A 26,916-nucleotide genomic window follows, 5' to 3' on the forward strand; every position below is an offset into this window, starting at 1 on the left:
ATTCTTTTGTACACAAAATGTTTGCATCTGTCAATATTTAATGTGCCTAGGACCAATCTACATTAAAATTAGAAGTTGAGGATTTTTTTTTTCCAGTTTCCTTTAAGCCTTTTAAGGTGACTTCTCCATTTTGATAGGAGTGGCCCTCCAAACAAAACAGGAGGCCATAGGTGTCCAGGCAAGGGTTTCCACTACACGCTATTCAAGTCAGCAAGGGTATATTTTTAAGCGTACTTCAGAGATGGCAAAAGGATGCTTTCTACATGGGCAGTGACAAAGTTATCAAACTAATCTCCTGTCCAGAACCATAAATTAGGTACTTTGGGACAGAGATGTAAATTACAGTTGTGGCATTCTATAGTAATGAACCTCACACAATTCACTAGAAACAAGCAGTCAGATGATGATATCCTCATTGCTGCTAGACTATTACTCATTTTTAAATGAGACAAGTCTGGGTTTAATCAAAAGAAGATTTGCCTCTAGAAAGTTGTGACATGCAATTCCCAACTAGTTTCAGTGCCAGAGCTAAAAATGACTGTGGTCAATGGTAGTTAGAACATTTACAAGGCTTCTCCACATTACCAAGTTTTAAGGTTACAACTCTTCGGCACAATTTCTTCCCCCTGGAGAAACCTAGACTGACCTGAGTTTTCAGCTTATGGAAGGGAAAGCATTTCTAACTTCTACAGAAACTAGGCAACAGTCTCAAGCCAATAGTCAGCATTTGACAAGACCTAGCTTAGTTTACACCTTTGTAAAAATACACTGAAAATGCCTCACCAAATGCGCCATATTCCAAAAAAAATATACAAAACTGAACACGTTAAACATTGTTTGTGCTTACAACCATAATTAATGAACTCCGGCATCAGAGGGAGAGATTTCTCTCACCTAATCCACTGCAGAGGAGTTGCAAACACAAAATATATGGAAAAAACATCCTTTCCAATACATAGCCCTCCCCCCATGTCTATTTATTGACACCTATAAAGGCTTCAGATCTATCATTCCTGCAAGGGGATGAAAAATTAAAGAACTGTCAAACTAAATCCAATTCAGGAAGTTGGTTTTCCTAATTATTAAAAATAATCCATTTTCTTTAAAAGTGTTGTTGCACATTTTCCAACATTTATAAAACACAAACAATATGCTAAAAAGTGAACACAAGGAAATGCACTTTGGAAACATTATTAAAATACATGTTCCTATAGCATGATGTGCCCGAGTTTGTTTTATTTCTTTTCACCTGACTGGATGATTCAAGAATACGCCTTCCCCTTTCCTAGGTCCATGAGAAGCTGGGTTTAGAAAAGAAGAGCTCCCATGCTCCCAACTTCACTCTGTTCCTTTACAAAAATTTCAAAGTACTGGTAAATGATAGTAACAGCTAGCAAGATTCCAGTTCCAGACCCAATTGCCCCAAGGAAGTCTGCCAGGACAGAGAGAGCACCAATGCAGAGACCACCAAATGCAGCAGCTGTGGGAATGTACCTGTAAAATACAATGGTAAAAGGAAAAGTACAGTCAGACATTAAGCTACCTTTCGCACCAGGGATTGGTATTCCTGTAGGACAGTGGTTCCCAAACTTGAGGGTCATGCCCCACCACACCATAGCCCTGTCCATGCCCACACTGCAGCCTGAGATGTGGCCACAGGGACCGGGGGGGCGGGGGGGGGGCGGGGCGAGGCGGGGGCCATGGGCCAAAGCTGGGGGCGGGAGCGAAGTTGCAGCCGGGTTGTGATGGGCCCACAGTCTGGTGCAGCTCCGCTCCCGGCCTTGCCCCCAGCCTCAGCTCCGGGCTGGGAATGGAGCCATGGCCAGCAGTCGAGGCTGGCAGCTGGCGTGGAGCCAGGAGTGGAGGCAAGCCGAGGCTGGGGACAGGGCCAGGAGCCGTGGACGTGGCTGGGGGTGGGACCAGAGCAGAGCTGGGGGTGGTGAGGGGCTGGGGGCTGGCCAGTGGGCTCCAGTGGTGTAATAGTTGGCACACAGTACTTATAGAGGAGTGATGCTGAGGTTGAGAGTTCAAACTTCACCTAGAGCACCAGTTTAGGGGGAGGGATAGGTCAGTGGTTTGAGCATTGGCCTGCTAAACCCAGGGTTGTGAGTTCAATCCTTGAGGGGGCCACTTAGGGATCTGGGGCAAAATCAGTACTTGGTCCTGCTAGAAGGCAGGGGGCTGGACTCAACCTTTCAGGGTCCCTTCCGGTGCTATGAGATAGGCCCCACTGTGCCCCCCCCAAAGGGTTCCTCCACATCCCCCTAGGGTGCCATGCCCCACACTTTGGGGACCTCTGCTGTAGGATATACCTAGTTGGCAGAACAGTCTGAATCAAAGAGGTGAGTGTTTTCTATGAGGGAAAAATCAATCCCTTTAAAAGTAAGAACAGGGAGCTAGACCTCATGCAACTAGGCACCTTAAATATTTTTTCAGCAGCTCCCCTGAAGTTTAAGGTAACTATTACAAATAAAAACAAAGGCCCTCAGTAACAAAACACCCTCTTCCTCCCTGGTCCAGCAATCCAAGAGGAGGAACATGCACTAGGCTCGGCATACTAGGCAAGGGGGCCCAAGAATGGCCCAGCTGAGGACAAACATCGCCAAGCTGCCTGGGAATGGAATGGAATGGAATAGACTGCACTGCAACCAAACACAATGGCAATTGGGTCCCAGGAAATACTCCATCTCATTTCAAGTGGCTTACAGCTAGGATTGGGATGGGGCAAAGCAGACTGCGACCTGTAGTCTCGCTACATATTACACCTCCATATTAGAGAGAAGAACTGCAGTGGGAAGCACCGCAGAACTCAAAGGGTCACTTTGTGCCCCACCTCTGCACCAAGTAGTTTATTAAATATCTGTTTGGGATTCAAAACAAAATCATTTAGAACACTGTAGCTCTTACCCATAGGAGGTATGTAACCGAGACATCTGCAACTATGATTAATAATATTTACTGTAAAAAGATTAATGTTTATGCAACACTTTGAAAACATAAAGTGCTGAATATATTACTAACGATGCAGTAAAAATGAATGAAAATTGTTGCATGTATGCAGCCACATCTCTTAAGTTTTATCTTTCAGGCTTTTGCAGTCCTCACAACCACCAGCAGACTTAAGACCTGGGGTTCTCAAGCAGGGGGTCACAATCTTATGGGGGGGGTCCACGAGCTGTCAACCTCCACCCCAAACCCCATTTTGCTCCAGTATTTATAATGGTGTTAAATATATAAAAGTGTTTTTAATTTTTAAGGAGGGGTCGCACTCAGAGGTGTGCCATGTGAAAGGGGTCACCAGTACAAAAGTTTGAGAGCCACTGCTCAAGTTAGGTAATTCCATACCCATCACCCTGCAATGGAGGACTTTTGGAGGTAACTGGGCCAGCTGACTGCTAGCCTGTTCGCGTGAGAGCTTTTACATCAGTGCGAGGAACCATACATTTGCATGCTCACACCATGGCTTTCAGCAAGGACTGAACCCAGGACCTTTTGCACCAGAGGCACAGGTCTACTACCAGAGCTAAATCCTTCAGCTGTGAGGTAACAGCAGACTGCAGTGTTTGTAGGTCCAGCCTCCAGCAGGAGACATGGCCTTATGCAGTAGGCTAGCATATCACCCTAAGACTGAGCTTGAAAGGACATCCAAGTTCTAATCTTCTGAAGACCATGCTTATCGTAGCACTGATATTACATGAAGAGCAGTATATTCCACACTTGGTACATTTAGCCACTGACATATTTGTAGCTCACCTGTTTAGTTCGTGGACCATGGAGGTTTCTCTGTGGCCCCTCATTACCATCTGTTGCTCTTTTAGTTGTTTGGCAACCTGTATTGAGCCAAGAAATTTAGTTTCATTTTTTTAGGTTAATTTCACAGAACCACCTAGCTATCTGGAATCAAAAGCATGACATTTCTGTGATTACATGTCAGGCATCTTCCAAGAAACAGAATAAAAACAAAGTGGAGCTTTTCCCAATTATTGTGTTTAAAGTGTAAGATGCCTTGTTCCATTATTCTAAGCCATGATTAATAGCGTGACACACAAGCAAAACCCAACCAAGATCTGTACAGAGCTCCAGGTAGGACCTCAGCCACATTTGGCAGCAAGCAGCCAGATCCATCCCAAATGAAAATGTTCATTGTGTGTATTCCATTTCTTTAATTATTCCTCATGATGCAAAAAGCTATTTCTTCTTAATTAAAACCTGCCATACTGTCAGCCATTTTACCATCTCCAATAGCTACAAGCAATGCAATTTAAGAATGAAATATTTTGTTCTTGAGTGTTACACATCTGAATGACTGAAGCTTAGATAGGCCAGCTACTGGTATGCAGATGCGCTGAACTATTTTTAACATACCTCTAATTAAGCGAGTCTGAAACTACTTCTAGTTATCAGTCCCCATAAAGATCATAGAAAGTTAGGGTTAGAAGAGACCTCAGAAGGTCATCTAGTTCAACCCCCTGCTCAAAGCAGGACCAACACCAACAAAATCATCCCAGCCAGGGCTTTGTCAAGCCGGGCCTTAAAAACCTCTAAGGAAGGAGATTCCACCACCTCCCTAGGTAACCCATTCCAGTGCTTAACCACCCTCCTAGTGAAATAGCGTTTCCTAATATCCAAGCTAGACCTCCCACACTGCAACTTGAGACCATTACTCCTTGTTCTGTCATCTGCCACCACTGAGAACAGCCTAGATCCATCCTCTTTTGAACCCCTCTTCAGGTAGTTGAAGGCTGCTATCAAATCCCGCCTCACTCTTCTCTTCCGCAGACTAAATAACCCCAGTTCCCTCAGCCTCTCCTCGTAAGTCATGCGCCCCAGCCCCCCCCCAATCATTTTTTCTGCCCTCCGCTGGACACTCTCCAATTTGTCCACATGCCTTCTGTAGTGGGCAGGGGACCAAAACTGGACACAATACTCCAGGTGTGGCCTCACCAGTGCCAAACAGAGGGGAATAATCGATCTGCTGGCAATGCTCCTACTAATACAGCCCAATATGCCGTTGGCCTTCTTGGAGAGCTTGTTTTTTCCAGGCACAGAAGTATTAAAATACTGTGTGTACGTTTTTAATGAGATAATTACCCTCACCCAGTGCAGCTGTCATCTGACCGCTATGCTCCAAATGTAGTGCTCCTGGCTACGCACTATGCTCCTTATGAAGAAGTTTCTCTTTCATATTGTTCTGTTTCTACTCAAGTGATAATCAAGCATCTCAGACATCTCTATTCCTACATCACCCACCTAGGGGTTTTTGGGAGGGGCTGGGTGAGGCCATGTGATCCAGCGAATAGGGCACCAAATGGAAATCAGGAGATCAGGGTTCTACCTGTGTCCCTGTTTTCCCCTCTGTAAAACGGGAACAGAAATGCTTACCCAGCTCTTAAGTGTTTTGCAATCCACAGCCAAAAAGGCACTCCACATAAGTGGTGATATTACTAAGAGGTAAGTCTGGCACCAGGCTATACTGACCATTTCACAATATTACTGCTGAGGAAGTAATTACTGCAGAATAATTCTCCTAGTTTTATCCTGTAAACCTATTTCTTTAACTTACATCTTTGGCAGAGGAGCCAGAAACTTCAATCCATGTCTTGGAGAAGAAAGCACAGGAGCCCAACATAAACACAATATAAACTACTGCATGGACAGGGTCTTCTAACACCGAACCAAAGGACTCAGGGGGTGACAGATAATAGCAAAGTCCACCAACTGGATAAGAGCGAGCAGGGCCTCCAGATGAAGTATCCTGAAAAGAAACAAACAGGTTTGTACTGTTTAGTTTTGTGTCCCTATTTGTTAGCAGTTAGACTAACCCTGGTTAAATGCATCAGCTCTTCGTTAAGAGGTCGAGCTTATGCGTACACATGGGCTGCACAAGGGAATTCAAGTTTCAGATTATGAGTAGTTTCTAAATTAAAGATAGGAACACAAGGGACAAATAAAAAAAATAAAATATACTGGGTTTGCAAGGGAGGAAAAAATAATAGCAAGCCACAGATTAAATACATATGGTAAATGTAGAAGACCATGTATTCCACAGTCAATAATGAAGGGAAAGTATCAGAGGGGTAACCGTGTTAGTCTGGATCTGTAAAAAGCAACAGAGTCCCGTGGCACCTTCCCATGCGTCTGATGAAGTGGGTATTCATTCACAAAAGATTATGCTCCAATACATTTGTTAGTCTATAAGGTGCCACGGGACTCTCTGTTGCTTTTTTAATGAGGGGAAAACCATCACATGTTGGGCTGTTAGTCTCAATGTACATAATTTTGCCAGGGAAAGCGTCAATATGTTTACAGAGATCATGCGCGAAGCTGGGCGTTCTAGTGGGGCCCCTGCATGGTGTACAACAGGCTACAGAAAACAGGTGGATACTTACAGACCAGGTGCCCAGCAGGCTAACCAACAAGTTGCCACTGAAGCGAGCAGACAACATCTGGGAGATCACATACAGATTAGATACCAAGGCAGACTGAAGAATGATGGGTATATTGGAAGTATAGAACAGCTTGATCGGGTAAGTGTTGTACTGGCCACGGTAGCGGGCAGATTTGATGGGGAGGTCCACTCTGAAGCCCTGAAAAATGCCAAGTAAAAACCCCACTGTAACTGAAGTAAAACATGCAGACAGCAGAGGCACCACACAACGTCTCAACAAAAATCTTGCTGTGAACCATGTGAGTGTCAAATATTCTACTAGCTCAACTCTCTATTTAAACCCTTCTGCCAAGACCTCAGACTGTTGGACAGGATAGCTTAAATATGTGAATTTATGAAATGCCAAAATACTCAAAGGTGGGTCTGAAATTGTAGGAAGAACTCAGCATACTGCCCAGAAGCGGAAATTTCAAAGCTACACATAAAAAGACCCCTTAATTTGCTACTTATTGGCCATTTTGCTGCAATAAATTCCAAAATGGACTTGGGTTTTTATGGGCTCATGGTATTTTCAGCAAAATGTTGACATTTTTGGCAAGGTCTGTTAGTACACATCCATCATCTCTCTCAGCCTACAATACTTTTCAAGCCTTTTGGGGGCCACAGAAAGCCAAGGGTGGAGTTCAAGCCTTTTCAGATCAAGTAACTGAAGCCCTGGCTGACACCTATTAGTCATTAGGAGTATTCTGTATGCACTAAAAGGGTGAAATTTAACTCTTCAAGCTGCAGAACAAAAATCCATTTTTAAAACACCCAGCCATGTCAGTTCTCATTTAAAAAGCCACAAAAAAGCCTAAGATTTTGAACTTCTTGAACTCATATTTATCTTCACAATTATCAACTTTTCTATGGAAGTATTGTCAGGATCTGTACTCAAAATTTATCAGACTGCATTTGTACCAGGAAATAGATGGCTTTTTTATATCCACCGGCAGTAGTTTTAAACATTATTCTAGATTCTGACTGACCTGGAAGTATATGACAACAGCAAAGACAAAAATGGTGGCAATCAGGTTCATGAGGTTAGGAAGGTTCTGGCGGTAGAAGGCCTCTCGGAGAGCTCTGACTTTGTCTGTACGAGTAGCCAGCAGATGGAACAGAGCAATAATGGCTCCTTCAAACTCCATTCCTTAAATGAGAAAGGGAGAGGGGAAGGACCATGAGTTCAGGTATCTTAATATCTGAACTGAGACATTAACTAGGCTTCTGAAATACAATATTTAGGGTGGGATTATCAGAAGCTCTTGCTGTTGGCCTAACTCTGATCCCACTAAAGTCAGTAAGGGCTTTACCATTGATTTCTATAGGATCAGTTAGGCCAATGCTGAGCACTTTTGAAAAATCCCACCCTAAAGGCAATTCCTTCGATAAGAAACATGTTAATATAAAGAAGAATGCAATTGTCTTCATAGCGTAAGGTACATCTGCTAATGCCATACAGGTATGGATTCCACACCATATGACTATTTTAGACAGTGCCAAAGAACATACTAGAAGAAAAAACAAGGATTCTATGAAACACAGGGAACAAGAGAGATGTAAACAGCGCACTTTATATCCGCAGAATTCAGAGCATCATGAAACACTGAATTATCCAAAAAGTTCTAGCAATCTGCACAAGAGAACAAATTTCTTGTTCGAAAGCTAGGTTTTCCAGAGTACTTATCAGCAATAGACACAGAGCAAAACACTGCTGCAAGGGATTAAAAGGGAAACAGAGTTGTAATCACTTTTTATGACAGAGTTACATTTCAAAGAAATGCATTGTTTTGTTTTCCTACTTTGAAGTTCTGTGCTTTGAGAACTCACTATCACAAAGCAAGCAATTTTTACTCTCCTGCCCTGCTGAAAAATCACACAGAAAGAAGAGCGTTCAAAATTTATGGACCCAAGATTCTTAATAAGCAGCAGCTTGGATTCTGCCATAACTATGAATGCTGTGGGAAAAAAACACTGCCCTTTGAATAAAAGTGACATGTGAAATGACAGACTCATAAGCCTCCCAGCAACCAATTCTGAAGATTAGGAACCATTAAGAAAGGGTTAGATAATGCCACCACATAAATTCACGGTATGCCCACATCTTGAATACTGCATACAGTTTTGGTTTCCCCATCTCAAAAAAGATATATTAGAATTGGAAAAAAGTACACAGAATGGCAATAAAAATGATTGGGGTATGGAACAGCTTCCATATGAGGAGATACTAAAAAGATTGGGACTGTTTAGCTTGGAAAAGAGATGACTGAGGAGGGATATGATAGAGATCTAAAAAATCATGAACGGTGTAGAGAAAGTAAATAAAGAAGTGTTATGTGAAGGGGTAAATAACACAAGAACCAGAGGTCACCCAATGAAATTAAAAGGCAGCAGGTTAAAAACAAACATAAGGAAGTACTTCCTCACACAGTGCAGTCAACCTGTGGAACTTGTTGCCAGAGATGATGTGAAGGCCAAAAGTGTAACTGGGTTCAAAAAAGAATTAGATAAATTCATGGACAATAGGTCCATCAATGACTATTAGCCAAGATGGTCAGGGACACAACCCTATGCTCTGGGTGTCCTTCAGCCTCTGACTGCTAGACGCTGAGACTGGACAACAGGGGATGGATCATCAATAACTATCCTGTTCTGTTCATTCCCTCTGAAGCATGCAGCACTGGGCAATGTCAGAAGACAGGATACTGAGCTAGCCAGACCATTGGGCTGAGCCAGTATGACCATTCTTATGTTGTTAAGATTGCCATTCTTCATTCCAGATTCTGATTAAAGCATACACCTTTAAGGAAACACTAAAGGTCTGGTGGATGTATTCTGCAGACTTACAATGGACAATGCAAAGTAAATGGAGAACGTTGTGGACTGAACACTTGATCATCCTATATTATAGAGTTAAAACTTATTTGCACAACTGGAATTCGTTGCCTTCCTGTAAGCACCCAATACTTCCATCTCCTCTCTCCCTGCAGTTCTTCGTGTCCCCTACGGAATCTCATTCCCTATCCTTGCAACTGAGGATGATTTGATTAGTCTTTGGAAAAAGTGTCACTCAAATCAAAAATAGGGGTGGCTGCTGAGTGGCAGGAGGCACTCCCTCTCTCAAGCAAGGCAATATGCTGCCTAAGTACAACTCATCTTAAACCTCTGGAGTCTTCTCTCACAGTAGTTGTATTAAACATGCATTTGCACCTTGCATACACACATCTCTATTATAATTAATTAGGATTCCACTTGATAAAAATTACATGGGCTGAGAGGTCAGGAGCACTATTTATTTACTATTTAACTTAATTTTCTTAATTTTTTCTTTTGTGCATAGAAATACAACTTTTCTGTTGCTGAAATTCTCTGTGCTCTGGAAGGTTACTGTAGAAATTGCTATGTATGAGTGGAGCTTTAGAATGTGGAAGAGTGCACATGAAGCTACTCAGATAATCTAGTCATCTTTCGTATTACAGAATACTTAAATCCTAACGCAACCAAAGAACACAGAGTATGAGTTACCTCGGCCTGTGTTCACAGTGGTGGGGCTGAATGCCTTCCATACAATAGTCTCACAGATGTTGGTAGCAATGAAGAGGGAGATGCCAGAACCAAGACCATACCCTTTCTGTAGAAGCTCATCCAATAGTAGAACTATCAGTCCAGCTACAAAAAGCTGCAAGAAAAGAAATAGCATTATTTGCTGGAGGCATCATCCCCTTTTATTTTTTGTAATAATGCTAACTTGATACAAATGTTTTGTTCCATTAAGGATGACAAGGAGAATATCAGATATCCTCTTTGGTTGGCAGACACGTGTGCTTTCAATTCTCCTCACTCCTTTCCCATCACTCCATGAGGCTGTATAACTGGACCCTCCAGACTCCTTTAGGATAAAAGGGAAGTATGGTTTTGAGGAGTGATGTAGAGGGTGTGGTATAAAAGTTACCTGAATTGTGATAAGCAAACAGATACCAGCACCCATCTCAGATGGGTCTCCGTACATTCCCGTCATTACATAGACGATAGACTGACCAATTGTAATAATCATGCCAAACACTGTAAAAGAAGACAAAAAATACTGTCTGTTTATATGACATTTGCAGATCAGTGAAAAAAGGGTAGCAGGGAGGAATAGTACACAATAACTAATGAAATAGACATCTAAATGCAATGTCAAAATGAAGTTTGATCCCTGAAATCAGCCACTGGAAACTCTAAGATCAACAGAAACACTGCACAGCAGCAACGAGAGAGAAAACTTATCTAAAGCAGATGAAGCAACATTCTCAGTGTTAAACACTTTTGTTTGCAGGAAATATTTTTTTAAATACAAAGTAAAGCATTAAGCTGATACGTAAGCAGTTTAGGTGAATTTTTCTTCAGTAAACAGATTTTGAAACTTAATTGTTCCTTGTAAAGAAACAAGTTGTAGAGAAGATCTGACTAAAATTAACTGAAATCTGTATCTTGCATAGAGAGCATAGCAACATTTACTACTGAAAAGAGCCAACTTTAAAAGGACTTGAGTCTCAAGATGGTTCACACAAGAGGGACATCTGCAGCACAGAATTGCCTCACCCTCCTCCCACATCAAAATTGCCTTGATCACATTTAGAGGTCTAGGCGGTATTTGGGTCGCCATGGTCCATTTAATATTTGGCCTCTCTGCTGAGACTGCAGCAGGGACACCATCATGTGACACAACCAGTAAGAACTCAACTGAAACTCACCAGATAATTTCACATAGGCCAATAAACAGCAGCCAATAAATCAGAGCACTGAAATACTGACAAATTCAGACTCAAGAAAACTAACATCTGGGGAGGCCTACACGTGAGATTCCAAGATTTTTCAGAGGATCAAGTTCACAACTTCCATTGTTAATGTCAGGCCTCATTCTAGATGAGCCTCCTTGATATGGGGGAGGGATAGCTCAGTAGTTTGAGCATTGGCCTGCTAAAACCCAGGGTTGTGAGTTCAATCCTTGAGGTGGGCATTTAGGGATCATGGGCAAAAAATCTGTCTGGGGATTGGTCCTGCTTTGAGCAGGGGATTGGACTAGATGACCTCCTGAGGTCCCTTCCAACCCTGATATTCTAGGATATCAGCTGCTACTTACATTTCTGCGCCCCATTGAAGAGAGCTCTGTCTTTTGGAGTGTCCCCAACCTCAATTATCTTGGCACCAGCCAAGAGCTGCATGATGAGCCCAGAAGTGACAATGGGTGAAATACCCAGCTCCATCAATGTTCCTGTCAGATGCAGAAAGCAGAATGACAGTTGTTGCAGTTCACCATTTCCAGACCACCCCCCAAAGTGCAAAGTTTGACTTTTCATTCCTCCCACCTCCTCATGGTGCAGATAGAACAATAAGAGACACATGGCATCTCCTTCTCTGAGTCAGTTTAAAAAGAAAAGCTTTGGAAGGTAACTGAAATGTTGATGAAAATTAATTTGCTAGACAATGAATCGCTCCTTAGTATCACGTGCCCTGCATTAAAGTTACTGCTTTCTGGCATACCTACGTCAGATATAAGATGGTGTAGAAACGGTAAAGCTTCACTCTTCCTTGGAAGGATAACGTTCAAATATTTTTTGGTATAATCAGTCGCTGTGCAACAACGTTTCTCAGTGACATGCAAATCTCTGCACTTCCCATTATGCTATAATCAAATCGATATCACCTGATACATATACACACACACCTGAACTAGTATCAAATGGTGCATTGAAGTGATTGATACTGTATCTGATTTATATTAGCACAAAAAAGCTTCAATGAGCAACTGGACAACTGAGCAGGCAGCATAGGTTTTACTCTGTGTGACTGACCAAAGGTGTCAGTAAGAAAAAAAGTACAAAGAGATCTTATAGCTGGGAATGTGCATCAGAATACATGGAATGTATTGCAGGAGTTTTGTAATGTCTATTATATATGGGTATTTATGAGCTGTCTTGTTTCCACTTTCTCTGCAAAGGCTATTTGCCCTTCACTTGGATATATGCAACTGATAATGTGTCTATCCATATAAAATTTGAATGCATTTGTGCCAATTCCATCCCCATATTTATCATTTATTTTCCATTATGCAGTGTTTATTGCTCCAATCCAGATGTTTACTTCATTAAAAAAAAATCTATAAACTAAGACTAAAATCCCAAATGTTTGAACAAATCAAGTTACACAGCCACTGGAAGTATAAAACTCTGCGCTTGCAACTGAGCTACCTGAAGCAGGATCTTACCTCTATTTGAAGCCAGAATCACTCTCATCCAGTAGAAAGGATCTGCTGAGTCTGATGACATGATACCAAACAGGGGAATCTGAATTTCCAAGCAATGAAAGTGAAGTGGGGTTAAATTAAAGCACTGACTTTGTTCTCCTTTTTATTTGAAAGGAAAATGAAAGAATATTACAAACATACCTGGCAGCACACTAAGAAGATGAAAAGTGTGATAGCTGTCCATAGCACTTTTTCTTTAAATTGAATCTGAAGAAAAAGAGAAAGACAGGAGTTAAACTGAATGTGTTGTCACTGGTCACAACAGCTGGTCTATTAAGCAAGTTAGCTAAACTCTATAATGTAACTGCATACTTATGGTAAAACACTAGACAGAAGCAAATTACTAAATCCCTTTTCATCCCATCTACACTAGATGAAGTCTAGAAGGAAAGATGGTAAACCTTTACTGAAACTTTCATCCAAGCAAACAATCTTATGCAAGCAGTATAAAGTAATCCCAGTACTGATCCACCGAAATGGATTCTTAGTTTAATGGCCTACCAAAAAAAAAAGCTCTCAGCAAAAATGCCAATCTAAGATTATTTGTTCAAATCAGTTGTTTTTAAGGGAGATGGGGGAAAAGGGAAAGAGTATTTTTAATTTTAAGATACCATTTTTAGCTACTCTGAAATTAATTCTCTCTTAGATATACATCATCATATACCTCAGGCCTTGCCAACGCACAAGTCGTACTGCTTCAACTGTCCTGGTATAATTACAGCAGTACAACACCTACTGTGGATGCACTCATGCCAGTATAAAGATGACTTATATTGGGTATAACTATTCACACAAGGACTGCAATGGTGTAACTATTTCAGTTAAAAGTAACTGCACTGCTGACAGTTACACTGGTCCAAAAACTGAGCGTAGACCACACCTTAGGCTTAGAAATCTCTCTTACAAATAGAGTCTTGAAGGACATCTCAATAACATACCTTCCTTTCTGGCTTTTGAATTTCAGGCAAGATAACACAGAAGGGCTTGATTACTTCAAGAAATTTAACTGTAAAACAAAATAAAACGTTAGATCGTAAAGTGAACATACAGATACGGAACTTATGGCACTCCTGATGATTAGTTACTGACATCTTAAAAAAAGGAAATTTCTAAATGTGCAAGGGCTAGGGACTAGGTGGTCACCTCACTCTTATCTGTCTTAGGTACATCTGGCTAACTGCGCTAACAAGGCAGTTGCACCTTTGAATGAATGTGATAACAAATGGCAAACTTACTATACATGGCTGATTTGGGTAGTTTGTAACTTACTTGAGAATGATGAGGAAGAGAATGTTAGTTTCACCGACTTATTTTGTTTTCTAGAGATATACTCTTCTGCATCCTTCCAACTTCTATTTGATGGTGGTTATTTGACGCATAATGTGAATAACTGAATTTATGTGGAAGGTTGAAACTACTTTGGGGAGGAATGATTGAACCTCTTACAGGCACTGGTTAAACAGTTACTCAAACAATCCCACAAGATTAGTGTGAAACTGCTCAGGAGCATGAGGAGGTTTACCCTTAGAAAGCAAGTGAGGTCTGAAAGTTACCTAAGCCTTAAGATTTAAGGAAAGGGGAGGTATCTATAATACAGGCCTGAACTATGAACTCTTCTTTCAGATTTAACAGTTATGAAATAAACTGTTTTTCCAAGACAGGAACATTAGGTTCAAGGAAATTCAGAGGGAGGTAGGCTGACTCTCTCAGGACAACAGCCGAATCTCAGATTGCAGAAATTATGTGGTAGGATTTACTTCCTTTATATCCATTTAATGAAAGACAGCACAAGAGCACTGAAACTCGATCACTTTCAGTAGTTCTGTGGAAATATGAAATTCATACTAAATGTACCCAGTTTAAGTCTAGACCAAAAACAGTTTACTAAATATTAAGCTATTAATTTCCAACAGAAATTTCTTGGATTGTGGTTTTTCACTTTCTGCAAATACCACATCTACCTTTTACTTTTACAACAATGAAACCAATTTTTTTTTCCAGAACCTAACCAGTTCCTCCTCCTCAAACAGACTACCTTGAAGATTCTATTAACTAGAGACATGAATATCTTTCATTGCTTTGGGTTTCTGTTATTCAGAAAGAATGACTGATTTTTAGCTTAGGGCTACTGACCATGCCCCACTCAGCTTGCAGTTTCATTTTACTATGGTGCTGCAACAGATGCCCTGGCACCCCTACTGACCTTTACATGATCCACAGGCAAGTGAAGTCAAGAGTACCTGTTAAGTCATCTAGCCTGACCTCCTGGCATCATACAGAGCCTTCCTACCAATAGAAAATTTGTATTTGCTACTTTGCATGCTGCAGAAAATTTCTTTCCTGATGTGACCAAAATTAGAATGCCCAGCTAATAAGAAAAGCCTAAGAAGGGGTAGAATGGATGTCAACATGAGAAAGCTAACCCTGATCCTAATACAAGCAAACTTATAAGGCAGCAGAGACAGGAAAGGAAACGATGAAAACTGTTCAACCGCTCAGCGTGCACATTCATATTACAAGAAGCTAATCTTGTTTTAACAGTTTGATAAAAGAATAAGACCTATAATGTGTCAAAAACAGCATTATGAGCCCAACATGGCTCTCAGAAATGTAACCGCTCCAATACCCCCCATAGGGCCTAGAGCAGAGGTTGGCAACCTTTCAGAAGCGGGGTGACGAGTCTTCATTTATTCACTCTAATTTAAGGTTTTGCATGCCAGTGATACATTTTAACGTTTTTAGGAGGTCTCTTTCTATAAGTCTATAATATATAACTAAACTATTGTTGTATGCAAAGTAAATAAGGTTTTTAAAATGTTTAAGAAGCTTCATTTAAAATTAAGTTAAAAGGCAGAGCCGACTGGTAGCCAGGACCCAGGCAGTGTGAGTGCCACTGAAAATCAGTTCATGTGCCGCCTTCGGCACCCATGCCATAGGCTGCCTACCCCTGACCTAGAGCCAAACACAAGCTAGTGGGGAAGAAAAGGCTCCTGGACAGACCCTGGGATGGCAGCACATTTCAAGAAGCAATAGTACCTCCCGGCCCCTGCACAAAGAGTACACTGCCAACCCAGGACACAGCTGGAGGGGAGGGGGGGGAAGGGCGCTGCCAACCGAGGGCACAGCTGGAGGGAGGAGGCCGGAAGGGCGCTGCCAACCCGAGGCACAGCTGGAGAGGGGGAAGGGCGCTGCCAACCCAGGGCACAGCTGGAGGGGGGGGCGGGGAAGGGCGGCGGGGCGCTGCCAACCCCGGGCCCAGCGGGCGGGGGGGGGAGGAGAAGGGCGGCGGGGCGCTGCCCACCCGGGGCACAGCTGGTGGGGAGGGGGGGAAGGGAGGGCAGCAGGGCGCTGCCAACCGAGGGCATAGCTGGGGGAGGGCGCTGCCCACCGAGGGCATAGCTGGGGGGGGAGGGCGCTGCCAACCCGGGGCACAGCTGGAGGGGGGGAAGGGAAGGGCGGCGGGGCGCTGCCAACCCGGGGCACAGCTGGAGGGGAGGGGGGGAAGGGAGGCCGGCGGGGCGCTGCCAACCCGGGGCACAGCTGGAGGGGAGGGGGGGAAGGGAGGCCGGCGGGGCGCTGCCAACCCGGGGCACAGCTCGGGGATCATTCAGAGGATCCCGGACGCTGCACTGACCACGCAGCAGGTTCCCCGCCCCGAGCCCGCCTCGGGAGCCCCTCCACCGCCCCCAGCTCCCGGGCCCCCGGAGCGCGCCGACACTCACTCCCCATCGCGGCCGCTTTTGGTGTCCAAAGAGGGAGCCGAGGCCGGGCGGAGACGCCTGCTCACTCCGAGAGACACGTCAGTGCTCGAGCCCTACCGGCCCCCTTCCGCTTCCTGCCACGCACGGGGTCGCCGGCCGAGCTCCTCCGCGCAGGCGCTGCAGACTTCCGGCACCCCCAAGAACTACAATTTCCCGGCAGCCATCGCCGCCCAGTCCCGCCCTGCCCATAGGCTCCATCATTCCCATCATGCACTGCGCCCACCAGATACCACTACTCCCAGCATGCACTACGGCAAGAGGCGCTTCGCAGACTAGTCCCTTGTACCTGTTGGACCCAGGGGACTATAAGTCCCAGAATTCCATGCGCCTCCTGGGGTCTAGGCGATCTCTCAAGGTGGCCCATGGCTTGCTGGGACTTGTAGTCTCCGCTTGTTTAGCCGCCATCTTAAAGATGAGGGTCTAGGCATATTAGTTTTCTTACGGGAAGGGGCAACCTGGAAGTTTTGGAGGGGAGGGAGAGGGGATGGGTTGGCTGTCAAAAATCATGAGGTTGAGATGAGATTTAAGATAATGAATACATGTATGGCTTAGGGCTGCCAACTTTCTAATTGCACAAAACTGAACACCCTTGTCCCGCCCCCCAGGGCCTGCCCCTGCTACGCCCCTTCTCTGCGGCCCCCATCCCTGCTCATTCCATCCCCCTCCCTCTGTCCCTCTCTCTTCCCCACCCTCACTCACTCATTTTCACCCGGCTGGGGCAGGGGGTCGGGGTGCCGGCTCTGGCTGGGGATGTGGGCTCTGGGGTGGGGCCAGAAATGCTGGGTTCAGGGTGCAGGAGGGGGCTCCAGGCTGGGGCAGGGGCATGGGGCACGGTGTGGGGTGCAGGCTCCAGGAGGGAGTTTGGCTGTGGGAGGGGGTTCAGGGCTGGGGCAGGGGGTTGGGGTGTGGGAAGGGGTGCAGGGTCTTGGAGGGTATTTGGCTGAGAGAGGGGACTCAAGGCTGGGCTGTGGGGAGCAGGCTCCAGGCGGTGCTTACCTCGGGGCTCCCTGAAAGCAGCGACGTGTCCCTTGGCTCCTACACAGAGGTGCAGCCAGGCAGCTCTGTGCGGTGCGTGCTGCCTCGGCCCACAGGTACCGCCCTTGCAGCTCCCATGGCGGGGGCAGCACATAAAGCCACCCCTACACTTTGTAGCCAGAGGAACATGTCGTGGCTTCCCAGGAGCTGCATGGAGCCACATAGGGAGCCTGCCAGCCCCGCCAACCAGACTTTTAACAGCCCAGTCAGCAGTGCTGACCGGAGCCACGAGGGTCCCTTTTCTACTGGCTGTTCCAGTCGAAAACCAGACACCTGGCAACCCTAGTATGGTTTTATTGATTGGTCTTTTTTGTTTTTTTGCCCAAAGCCTGTTTGTAAGCTTTAGTAGCTCCCATTTCAAGTTTTTCTCTGCGTCCATGAGGGCTACATAATTATTGTTTTTTCAGAAATGAAAGCCACTGTTCTCATGCACTCATAGGACTCCAAGAGCTGGGGCTTTATGAAAACACCACTTATTGCAAGACTTAGGATGAAGTTGCAAAAGTCACTGACACTGTGATGTCAGATCAACATTATTATACTGTTACATCAGAATGTCATAAACATGATGGCTTCCTAATTATTATTTATTATTATTGTATTTGTCTATGATAGCAACCATGATGTGCTACGTACTTTCCAGACATTCATAGAATCACAGAAATGTAGGGCTGGTGGGACTTTAAAAGGTCATCAAGTCCAGCCCAGTGCACTGAGGTAGGACTAAGTAAACCCAGACTATTCTTGAAAGGTGTTTCAAACCTCCAGTAATGGAGATTCCACACAGCCTCCCTTGAAAGCCTGTTCCGGTGCTTAATTATCCTTATAGTTAGTAAGTATTTCCTAATATTAACCTAAATCCTCCTTACTTTAGATTAACCCCATTACTTGTACTACCTTCAATGGACAGGGAGACCAATTAATAATAGTCCTCTTTATAAGAGCCCTTATCTTATTTGAAGATTGTTGTGAGGTCCCCCATCTGTCTTCTTTTCTCAAAAGGAACATGCCCAGTTTTTTTAACCTTTCCTCATAGGTCAGGTGTTCTAATCTTTTTATCATTTTTGTTGCTTTCCTCTAGACCCTCTCCAATTTATACACTTCTTTCCTAAAACATGGCATCCAGAATTGGACACAATGCTCCAGCTAAGGCCTCACCAGTGCCAAGTAGAGTGGGACAAGTACTTCCTGTGTCTTACATATGATACGTCTCTTAATACACCCCGGAATAATATTAGCCTTGTCAGCAACTGCATCACATTATAGACTTATATTTAATTTGGAATCCACTACAATCCCCACTGCTGTTCAGCAGTACTATGGACCGGTGGCATAGCCAGATTTTCAGTGTAGGGGGAGCAAAAAACATAAAAAAGGCACCCCCCGGCTCCTTCTCTGGTCACGTCCCCAGACCAGACTCCCCCGCCCCACCTTCCCTCCTGCGCTGCCATCTGTCCCCAGCTCCTGTCCCAGCGCGGCAGGCGCCGCTTCCAAGCCAGGCTGCCGCCCCGTGGCTCCTCCAGCCGTGTGGGTGGCAGCGCCGGCCGGCAGGCGCCGCTTCCGCGCCGGGCTTCCACTGCTGCCCCGTGGCTCCTCTGGCCCTGTGGTTGGCAGCGCCGGCCGGCAGGCGCCGCTTCTAAGCCTGCCGGCCTGAGGGGAAGCAGCTGCTTCCGCTGAACCCCACCAGCTACGCTACTGCTATGGACTAGCCAGGCATCCTGCATTTTGTAGTTTTGATTTTTTTCTCCCTAAATGTAGTACTTTGCACTTGTCTTTATTAACTTGACTCTTGTTGATTTCAGACCAATTCGTCAATTTCAAGGTCCTTTTGAATTCTAATTCTGTCTTCCAAAGTGCTTGCAATCCCTCCCCCCCTCAGCTTGGTGACATCTGAAAATGTTTATTAGCATTCTCTCCATTTCATTAATCAAGACATTAGTTAAAATATTGAATAATACTGGACCCAGAACTGACCCCTGCAAGACCTCACTAGATGTCCCCCCACTTTGACAGCAAACCATGATAACTACTCTTTGCGTACTGTCTTTCAACCAATTGTGCACTCACCTTATAGTAATTTCATCTAGCTCACATTTTCCTAGTTTGCTTAAAAAAATGTCATGTGAGACGGCGCCAAACACTAAAATCAAGATATGTCATGTCTACACACTTCCCCCTTATCCAGTAAGCCAGTAACCCTGTCAAAGAAGGAAATTAAGTTGGTTTGTCATGATTTGTTCTTGACAACTACATCTTTGCTATTCCTTATAATCCTATTAGCCTCTAGGATTGTTTAATAATTTGTTCCAATATCTTTCCGGGTATCTAAGTTAGGCAGACTAGTCTACAATTCCCCAGGTTCTCTGTGTTTCCCTTTTTAAAAACATATATATTTTAAAAAAAAAGATAGGCACTATGTTTGCCTTTCTCCAATCCTCTGGGACCTCACCTGTCTTCCATGAGTTCTCAAAGATAACTACTGATAATTGTTTCAATAGTTCTTTAAGTACTATAGGGTACATTTCATCAGGACCTGCTGACTTGAATTCAACTATAAATAGTCTTTAGCCTGTTTTTTTCCTATTTTGCATTGCATTCATTCCTCATTGTTAATATTAATTGTGTTAAGTATCTGGTCACAATTTACCTTTTTAGTGAGAACTGAAGCAAAATAGGCATTAAACACCTCAGTCTTCTTGATATCATCTGTTATTAGCTCACCTTCTCCACTAAGCAGAGGCCCTGCAATTTCCTTTGTCTTTCTCTTGCTCCTAATGTATTTATAGAAACTTTTCTTCTAGTATTTTAAGTCCCTTGCTAGATGTAACTCATTTTGTACCTTTGCCTTTCTGATTTTGTCCTTACATGCTTTTGCTATTCTTTTGTTCTCATCCGTAACAATTTGTTTGTTTCTGCTTTTTGTAGGATTTTAGATTTTCAGGTAATGAAAGAGCTCCTGATGGAGCCATATGGCCCCTTACTATTCTTACTATCTTCTCATGAGGATAGTTTGCTTTAATATTCTTTCTGAGAAACTGCCAGCTCTCCTGAACTCCTTTTTTCCCTTAGATTCATAAAGGGACAATCCCTGCCTTGAAGACTCAGGACAGACAGACAAGTAGACAGAGGTTAGGAAAAGGGAAATGACAAACAGGGGTTTTAATACGAGTCAACTAGATTCACTGTAGGCATCCTGGGAGAAGTGCATCTTTCAGAGGACTTAAATGTAGACAGGGTAGGGGACTTGACTTTGCATTAAAGCAAAATATTCAAATACTGTGACTAAACATTAACATGGCATTAAATAGTATGTGTGAAAATGTCATTATGTTGTATCAGGGTGTCCTTACCTGTGATACTTGTATAAAATGTCTTTTGTGCTGTGTCATCATAGTACCACAATACAGCTTGATGACATTTTGGAGCAACAGAATAATACTGCATCAAAATGCCATCATGCTGTGACACAATATGATGTTATGTCCAAAAAGTGTCACATTGCTTCAGAATATCTTCACACCAAGAGATGGGATTATGACTTAATGTTAAAAAAGTAGAGAGCTCTGGTTTGGTATATTAAGCATAGTATTGTGATTCAGAGTTCTATGCCAGACTCTTCCACTGACTCACTTTGTGAATTTGGTCAATTCAGATACACTGTGCCCCTCTGTTTCCTCATCACTAGTGAGGCTAATGATCTTTACTCATCTTTGTAAAGGGATTTGAAATCCTTGGATGAAATGTGCAATAGAAAAGCAAAATCTTTTTATCCTTATCACAGTAAGCCAGAATGTTATCAGATCTGGCACATGGTGGCATTGTGTCAAAACAGCATCATGTGGATACTAAAATCCATCCTCTCCCCAGAGATGGTACCTCTGGATCATGCTGTGGCACATTGACAGGGTAGTGGGGAAAGAGTGGAAAAGCTTGTCATGCAGCTGCCTCTGCTGCACTTGCTCTTTGAATAAATAAATAACTTAAGTGTTCAGAGATCCCAGTCCAATTCTTTTCACCAGCATTAAATCCACTCTTAAAATTGGCTTCTTGGAGGTATGCGGCCCTTCCCCTCCTCCCTGATTGTTTATACAGCCTTTATTTGTGAGATAAGAATAGCTAAAGAAACAGATTGTGCTATTCTTGACACTGCCCATCTGTCAAGTTTCTTGATTTGTTATTGGTTTTGGAAAATCACTTTAGACAATGAAGCATTTTGATTTGTTTGTTACAGTAAGAAAAAGAAACATCACTAGATACGACTTGAGCCAGATCAGTGGAACTGAAACCTGCTAACTCCTTCCCAGAACTTGGTGGAAGTCTGGGTTCATCTCTGGATCTGAACCCAATGGTTCTGTTGAAGAGCAAAACAAACTGGGGATATAGTTATAGATGGATGATTATATTCAGTCAAGAAGAGACAATGGGCCAAATGCCTGCCTGGTGTAACCCGAATGACTTCAGTGCATTTAAACCAGGAATAAATTTGGCACATGGACCAGGGTTATAGACTGAGTCATTAAAAGAAGATGTCACAGATGAGGATATATTTTTTTTACTCTTTGTTTGTACCTAATACAACAATACCCAGATTCTGATTGGTGCAACTAAATGCTATTGTAATAGAAATGGTTAATAATAATAATAATAATTAATTAATGATATAATAATAAGTCACCGTTCAAAAGCAAGCAGCATCTGAAGAGAATCAGCCATAGGTTTTAAACAGTTTGTTCTTTTCATGCCTTGCCATCCTTCCTTGAACCAAATCAGTCTCTCTTATATAACCATGATAATCCTGCATCAGAATTGAAGTGCAATTTAGGACCATTAAAAACATTAATATTCACTTACTGGCTGCAAAGTCTGTTAGCCAACGTGTTCCACTGTTTCACACAGTGAAAATTTTAAGCATTTGCTACAAAATTATATATCTCATTATACGTCGATTACATTAGTGCAGAATTGACATTTAATTACTGCTTTTGAAAGTGGGCTGATTTGGGATGGCTGATTTGGGATGGTGGACCCATATTGTACTGAATTGTCTCCCAATGGAACCCACAAATAATAGCAAGATTACTTATATAGCCAGACGGGAAATGGGAAGAATGGTTGGGGGTGAGAATAGGGAGGAAGATCTGGGAATTACTCATCCCCTCTACGTGCACTGATTCCTCTCAACTCCACCTGTGTCATTCATGGAAGTTGAGCGGAATGGGTTAATTTTTTTCCTTTTGTCAAGACCACACTCTCATTCACTTTCCACTGTAATACTTTGACCAGCAGGACAAGGTTTGTAGGTTGCAATAAATACCAGCCTCTGCCAGTAGGGCTAAAGGAGCCTCTTTGTTAGCTGTTATGATTCTAGGTCTTATATCATCTTATATAGGGCTTCGATCACAAGAGGGCAACTTAATCCCATTCACTAATTTATGTGTAGGCATACACTTTATATACTTAGCATTCACGTTATGTATATGACTGAAGTTTATTTGTCTAGTATAGGAGTGTGGGGCAGGGTTTCACAGTAGCAGTGGGGTTTTGCACAATGTGTCCATTTAATGTTACTGTCCACTTGCTGTGTCTGATATTTAATGCAAAAATCTCACGGACTAATATTCTGTTTAACCACAAGGTGGAAGAACTGCTTTACTTATGATGCCATCTTGGTTAACTCGCATGAAATATGCATGCGCTTTAGGCACGTATCATTATTGTTATTATTTAATAGTTCTGTTACAGTAGCACCCAGAGGCTCCATTCAGGATCAGAACCCCCTGGTGCTAAATGCTGTACAAATATAGTCCACCATCCTGCAAGTAGCTCCATGCACATGGATCCCTGTGCCATACAGAGCCTCATTGACTTCAACCAGGCTTCCCACAGGGATCTGTCTGCATGGAGCTCCTTGCAAGACTGGGACCTTAGACACAGAGTCTCTAATTAATCAATTGGTTAATATACAAGATTGATCAAATCCAGTGGTAAAAATACTACTCCTGTGGGTTTACAAGTCACACTGAAGACATTTCCAAGATAAAGGGAGCTTGAGAAACTGCTCTGCTGTTCCTTAGTAGACTAAATACAAATCTCCAATTCAGAAATGGGGAGAAAAAAAAAAACCCGCACAAAGTGCTTGCAATCGAAAGAGTTATTTTAATAGAATCTAAGAATTTTAAAGACGTAGGAAAACATTTCTCTGCTTACTGGATTTTGTACAAACATGAAAAATAAAATAAAATCCTAATTTCACTTGTGAATCTAAGCCATTTGTTAGTGTCCCTTTAATCAAATGGAGGATGAAATCCTGACCCCATTGAAGTCAATGGTAAAAATCCCAATGACTTAAATGGGGCCAGAATTTCACCTGGAGTCTTTAGTCAGGAGATGCTGTTCCCCAGCCTACATATGTATCTTGAAGTTGTGTGCCAAGAGGTACATAGCGCTCCTCAGTGGCGCATGGATGTTGACAAATATGTTCATAAATGCAAAAAAAGGTAAACTGTGACAGCTTCTTAATAAACCTGCAGTGGGAGATTCATTTACATAGTAATTACTTGGTAAATATAGCCAATGCTGACACATCATGTTAAATGGAGTACTAGTCTTTCTCTCCCCCAAGATACATGCAAACTAAAACATTTTCAGTGACTAAGTCATCTGGGTGCTTAATGAAGGAGATAATTTTTAAATTTAATTTCCCTATAGCCCATCTGATTTCCAATTCAAGCGACTACATTCTAAATGATGGTACTTTCAATTTCTATGGGATACGGTATTATCTTTACTTCCTTCCCTAAACAGAAATAAACCCGAGATGCAAAATGTGAATGCAGATTTCAAACAGTCCAAAGTTCTTAGGAGATATCAGATCTGGGGATATGTGCCAAAATTTTCAAACTTGGGTGTGTCAACTGTGGCACCTAAATCCCAGTGTAGGTGTAGTGGCCCTACAGATTTTAAAAATAATTGGTTTCGCTTTCCCTTCAGGCCTGAGTCTGATATTTTATTGAGCAGAGGGATTTTCAATGTCATCACCTGGACATGAGAGCTTAGACCCATGAGCCTGTGTAAATGTGCATCAGATGTTCTGACCTCTGGACTACGTTTACGACTCAGACCACTATTTCTCCAATTTTATTACACAGGCTCCTGGCACTTTACTTCACTGCATGTACTCAGTGCTTAATTTGTGCCAGGGCTGAGCCCCAGCACCACTGGACTTGCTGCATCAGTTATCAATGTAAAAAAATTGCTTGAGCTCTGGCCCCGCTTTCATTATAACTTAAGCCCTGCATGTATTTATGCCACTACTCACATAATAATGTGTGAATGATACTTTATAATACTATATTTTTATTCAACTTTGTTCTTATCTGGAAATATTACCACTCTACTCTTTTATAAGGTGGTCAATTACCTGGCTCTCATTACAACACATCCCTTCTAATAATATATGCCTTGTTCACATATAAGACCAAAGGCAAAATCCTGATCCCATTGAAGTCAGTGACAAAATTCCCATTGACTTCAACGGGGTCAAGATTTTGTCTCGAATCTTCAAATATGGCCTCCAGATTACTCATTGGGGTAACAATTCTAGTACAAGTTTTAACAAAAGAAATCTCTGTAATAAACCTGACATTTATTTGCTAAAATGCACTCACAGAGGATCAGTTATAAACAAATTATGCTGATCACCTGAGGCCACGCAGAAATTTCCCCCCCATCAAATAAAAACTCAATTAGGTGCATTGTGGTGCGGGGGTGGGGCGGAGATGAGGGAGGTTTGCATCTTTCTCTGAAGCATCTGGTTCCTCCCACTGTCAGCAACAGGATTCCATGACAGCACCTAACATGTCAGTCACTGTGAACCAACAGGCTATGACGGGATGGGCAAACTATGGCCCGTGGGCTGGATCCGGCCCATCAGGGCTTTGGATTGGGCCCGTGGGATTGCCACCCCTGTGGCACCGCAGGCCACGGGCCGCTCCTGGAAACGAGCGGCAACACGTCCCTGCGGCCTCTGGGAGACAGGGGGGCAGAGGGCTCCATGCACTGCCCTCGCCTGTGGGTACGTCCCCCCACAGCTCCAACTGGCCAGGAACGGGGAACCGCGGGAAATGGGAGCTTTGGGGGAGCCCTCTGCCTCCCCCTCCCCCGGGGCTGCAGGGACGTGGTGCCGGCCACTTCTGGTGCGGTGCAACGCGGGGGCAGGGCAGGCAGGCAGACAGGAAGACTGTCCTGGCCCCGGTGCACTCCACTGCCACCCCGGAGCCTCTCCAGGTAAGCGGTGCTGGGCCAGAGCCCGCACCCCAAACCCCTCCTGCACCCCGCACCCCAACCCCCTGCCGCACCCTGCACCCCTCCTGCACCCCTACTCCCTGCGCTGAGCCCCCTGTCACACTCCTTCTGCACCCCAACCCCCTGCCTTGAGCCCCCTGCCACACCCCGCACCCCTCCTTCACCCCAACCCCCTGCCCTGAGCACCCTGCCACACCCCTTCTGCACCCCAACCCCTGATGCACCCCTCCTGCATCCCAACCCCCTGTCCTGAGCCCCCTGCTACACCCCGCACCCCTTCTGCACCCCAACCCCCGCCACACCCCGCACCCCTCCTGCATCCCACCCCTCTGCCCTGAGCCCCCTTGTACACCTGCACCCCTTCTGTGCCCCAACCCCTTGCCCTGAGCCCCTTCCTGCACACCGCACCCCCTCCCACACTCCGCACTCCCTCCCGCACCCCACCCCCCTGCCCCAGCCCTACATTCATGGTCCTGCATGCAATTTCCCCACCCAGATGTGGCCCTCGGGCTAAAAAGTTTGCCCACCCCTGGGCTATGACAAAAAATGTCAGTCATTGTGAACCAGCTGGCTAATATTCCAACAAGATTATAAAGCCCAAAGAATGGTACCAATAACTGCAGGGAGGGATATATTTTGCTCTACTTCTGACCAAAGCCGGGCTGAGTTATTTTAAAACACCCAAATTCTTGATTTGGCTACAGCTTTACGTATGTTCTCTTTCTTTGATTTCAAAAACACATTTGCTTCTTGCAGTCACCATAACAACTTTGTGCGCATAAAGAAATACAAGAAAACTTTTTTTCCTTTAGAGAAATGTCCTTTTTCATTGGCTTATTTGACTCATTTTATTATGGCCTTTCTGAGTGGATTTTGTAAAGGATGACAGGCCTCAAGTTCAAATCCACATCAGGCTCTCTCAGTACAACACTCCCAGGGACTGAAATTTCTTTATATTTTTATTTTCAGAGCGATGGCCCAGAACCAGTGCTTGTAAAAAATGTACTGGTCTTGAAAACATTTGTACCAGTCTTCCCTAAATGTCTGTAGCCCTGGCAGGTCACAAGATTCACATCATTCTGATGATCTTGTTCTCCAAA

The 26,916-nt window shown here is 43.8% G+C and overlaps 1 protein-coding gene across 2 annotated transcripts; it reads right to left on the reverse strand.

Moving 5' to 3' along the window:
• Positions 1–980: 980 nt before the first annotated feature.
• Positions 981–16,640, reverse strand: SEC61A1 (SEC61 translocon subunit alpha 1). Of its 2 annotated transcripts, XM_039482153.1 has the most exons (13): positions 16,439–16,639; positions 14,920–15,002; positions 13,655–13,722; positions 12,858–12,923; positions 12,678–12,756; positions 11,553–11,684; positions 10,380–10,489; positions 9,953–10,106; positions 7,417–7,577; positions 6,390–6,587; positions 5,564–5,755; positions 3,754–3,830; positions 981–1,494 (listed from the first exon to the last, which is right to left on the reverse strand). In XM_039482153.1, exons 5-13 carry the CDS (start codon positions 12,736–12,738, stop codon positions 1,308–1,310), a joined length of 1,272 nt encoding a protein of 423 aa, XP_039338087.1. In that variant the 5' UTR covers positions 12,739–12,756; positions 12,858–12,923; positions 13,655–13,722; positions 14,920–15,002; positions 16,439–16,639; the 3' UTR covers positions 981–1,307. The 2 variants fall into 2 exon arrangements, with proteins under 2 accessions (XP_039338087.1, XP_039338086.1); XM_039482152.1 differs by lacking the exon at positions 14,920–15,002 and having other exon boundaries at positions 16,439–16,640.
• Between the last annotated feature and the right edge of the window lie 10,276 nt (positions 16,641–26,916).

This window comes from Mauremys reevesii, linkage group 7, assembly GCF_016161935.1.
Source record: "Mauremys reevesii isolate NIE-2019 linkage group 7, ASM1616193v1, whole genome shotgun sequence".
Classification (NCBI taxonomy): Eukaryota; Metazoa; Chordata; order Testudines; family Geoemydidae; genus Mauremys; species Mauremys reevesii.

Excerpts from the sequence above, each read along its gene's own strand:
- SEC61A1 (XM_039482152.1), bottom strand. Across the intron at positions 11,685-12,677 it reads GATTCTGGCTTCAAATAGAG|GAACATTGATGGAGCTGGGT; the intron begins GTAAGATCCTGC and ends TGCATCTGACAG. Across the intron at positions 7,578-9,952 it reads CACTGTGAACACAGGCCGAG|GAATGGAGTTTGAAGGAGCC; the intron begins GTAACTCATACT and ends TTCTCATTTAAG.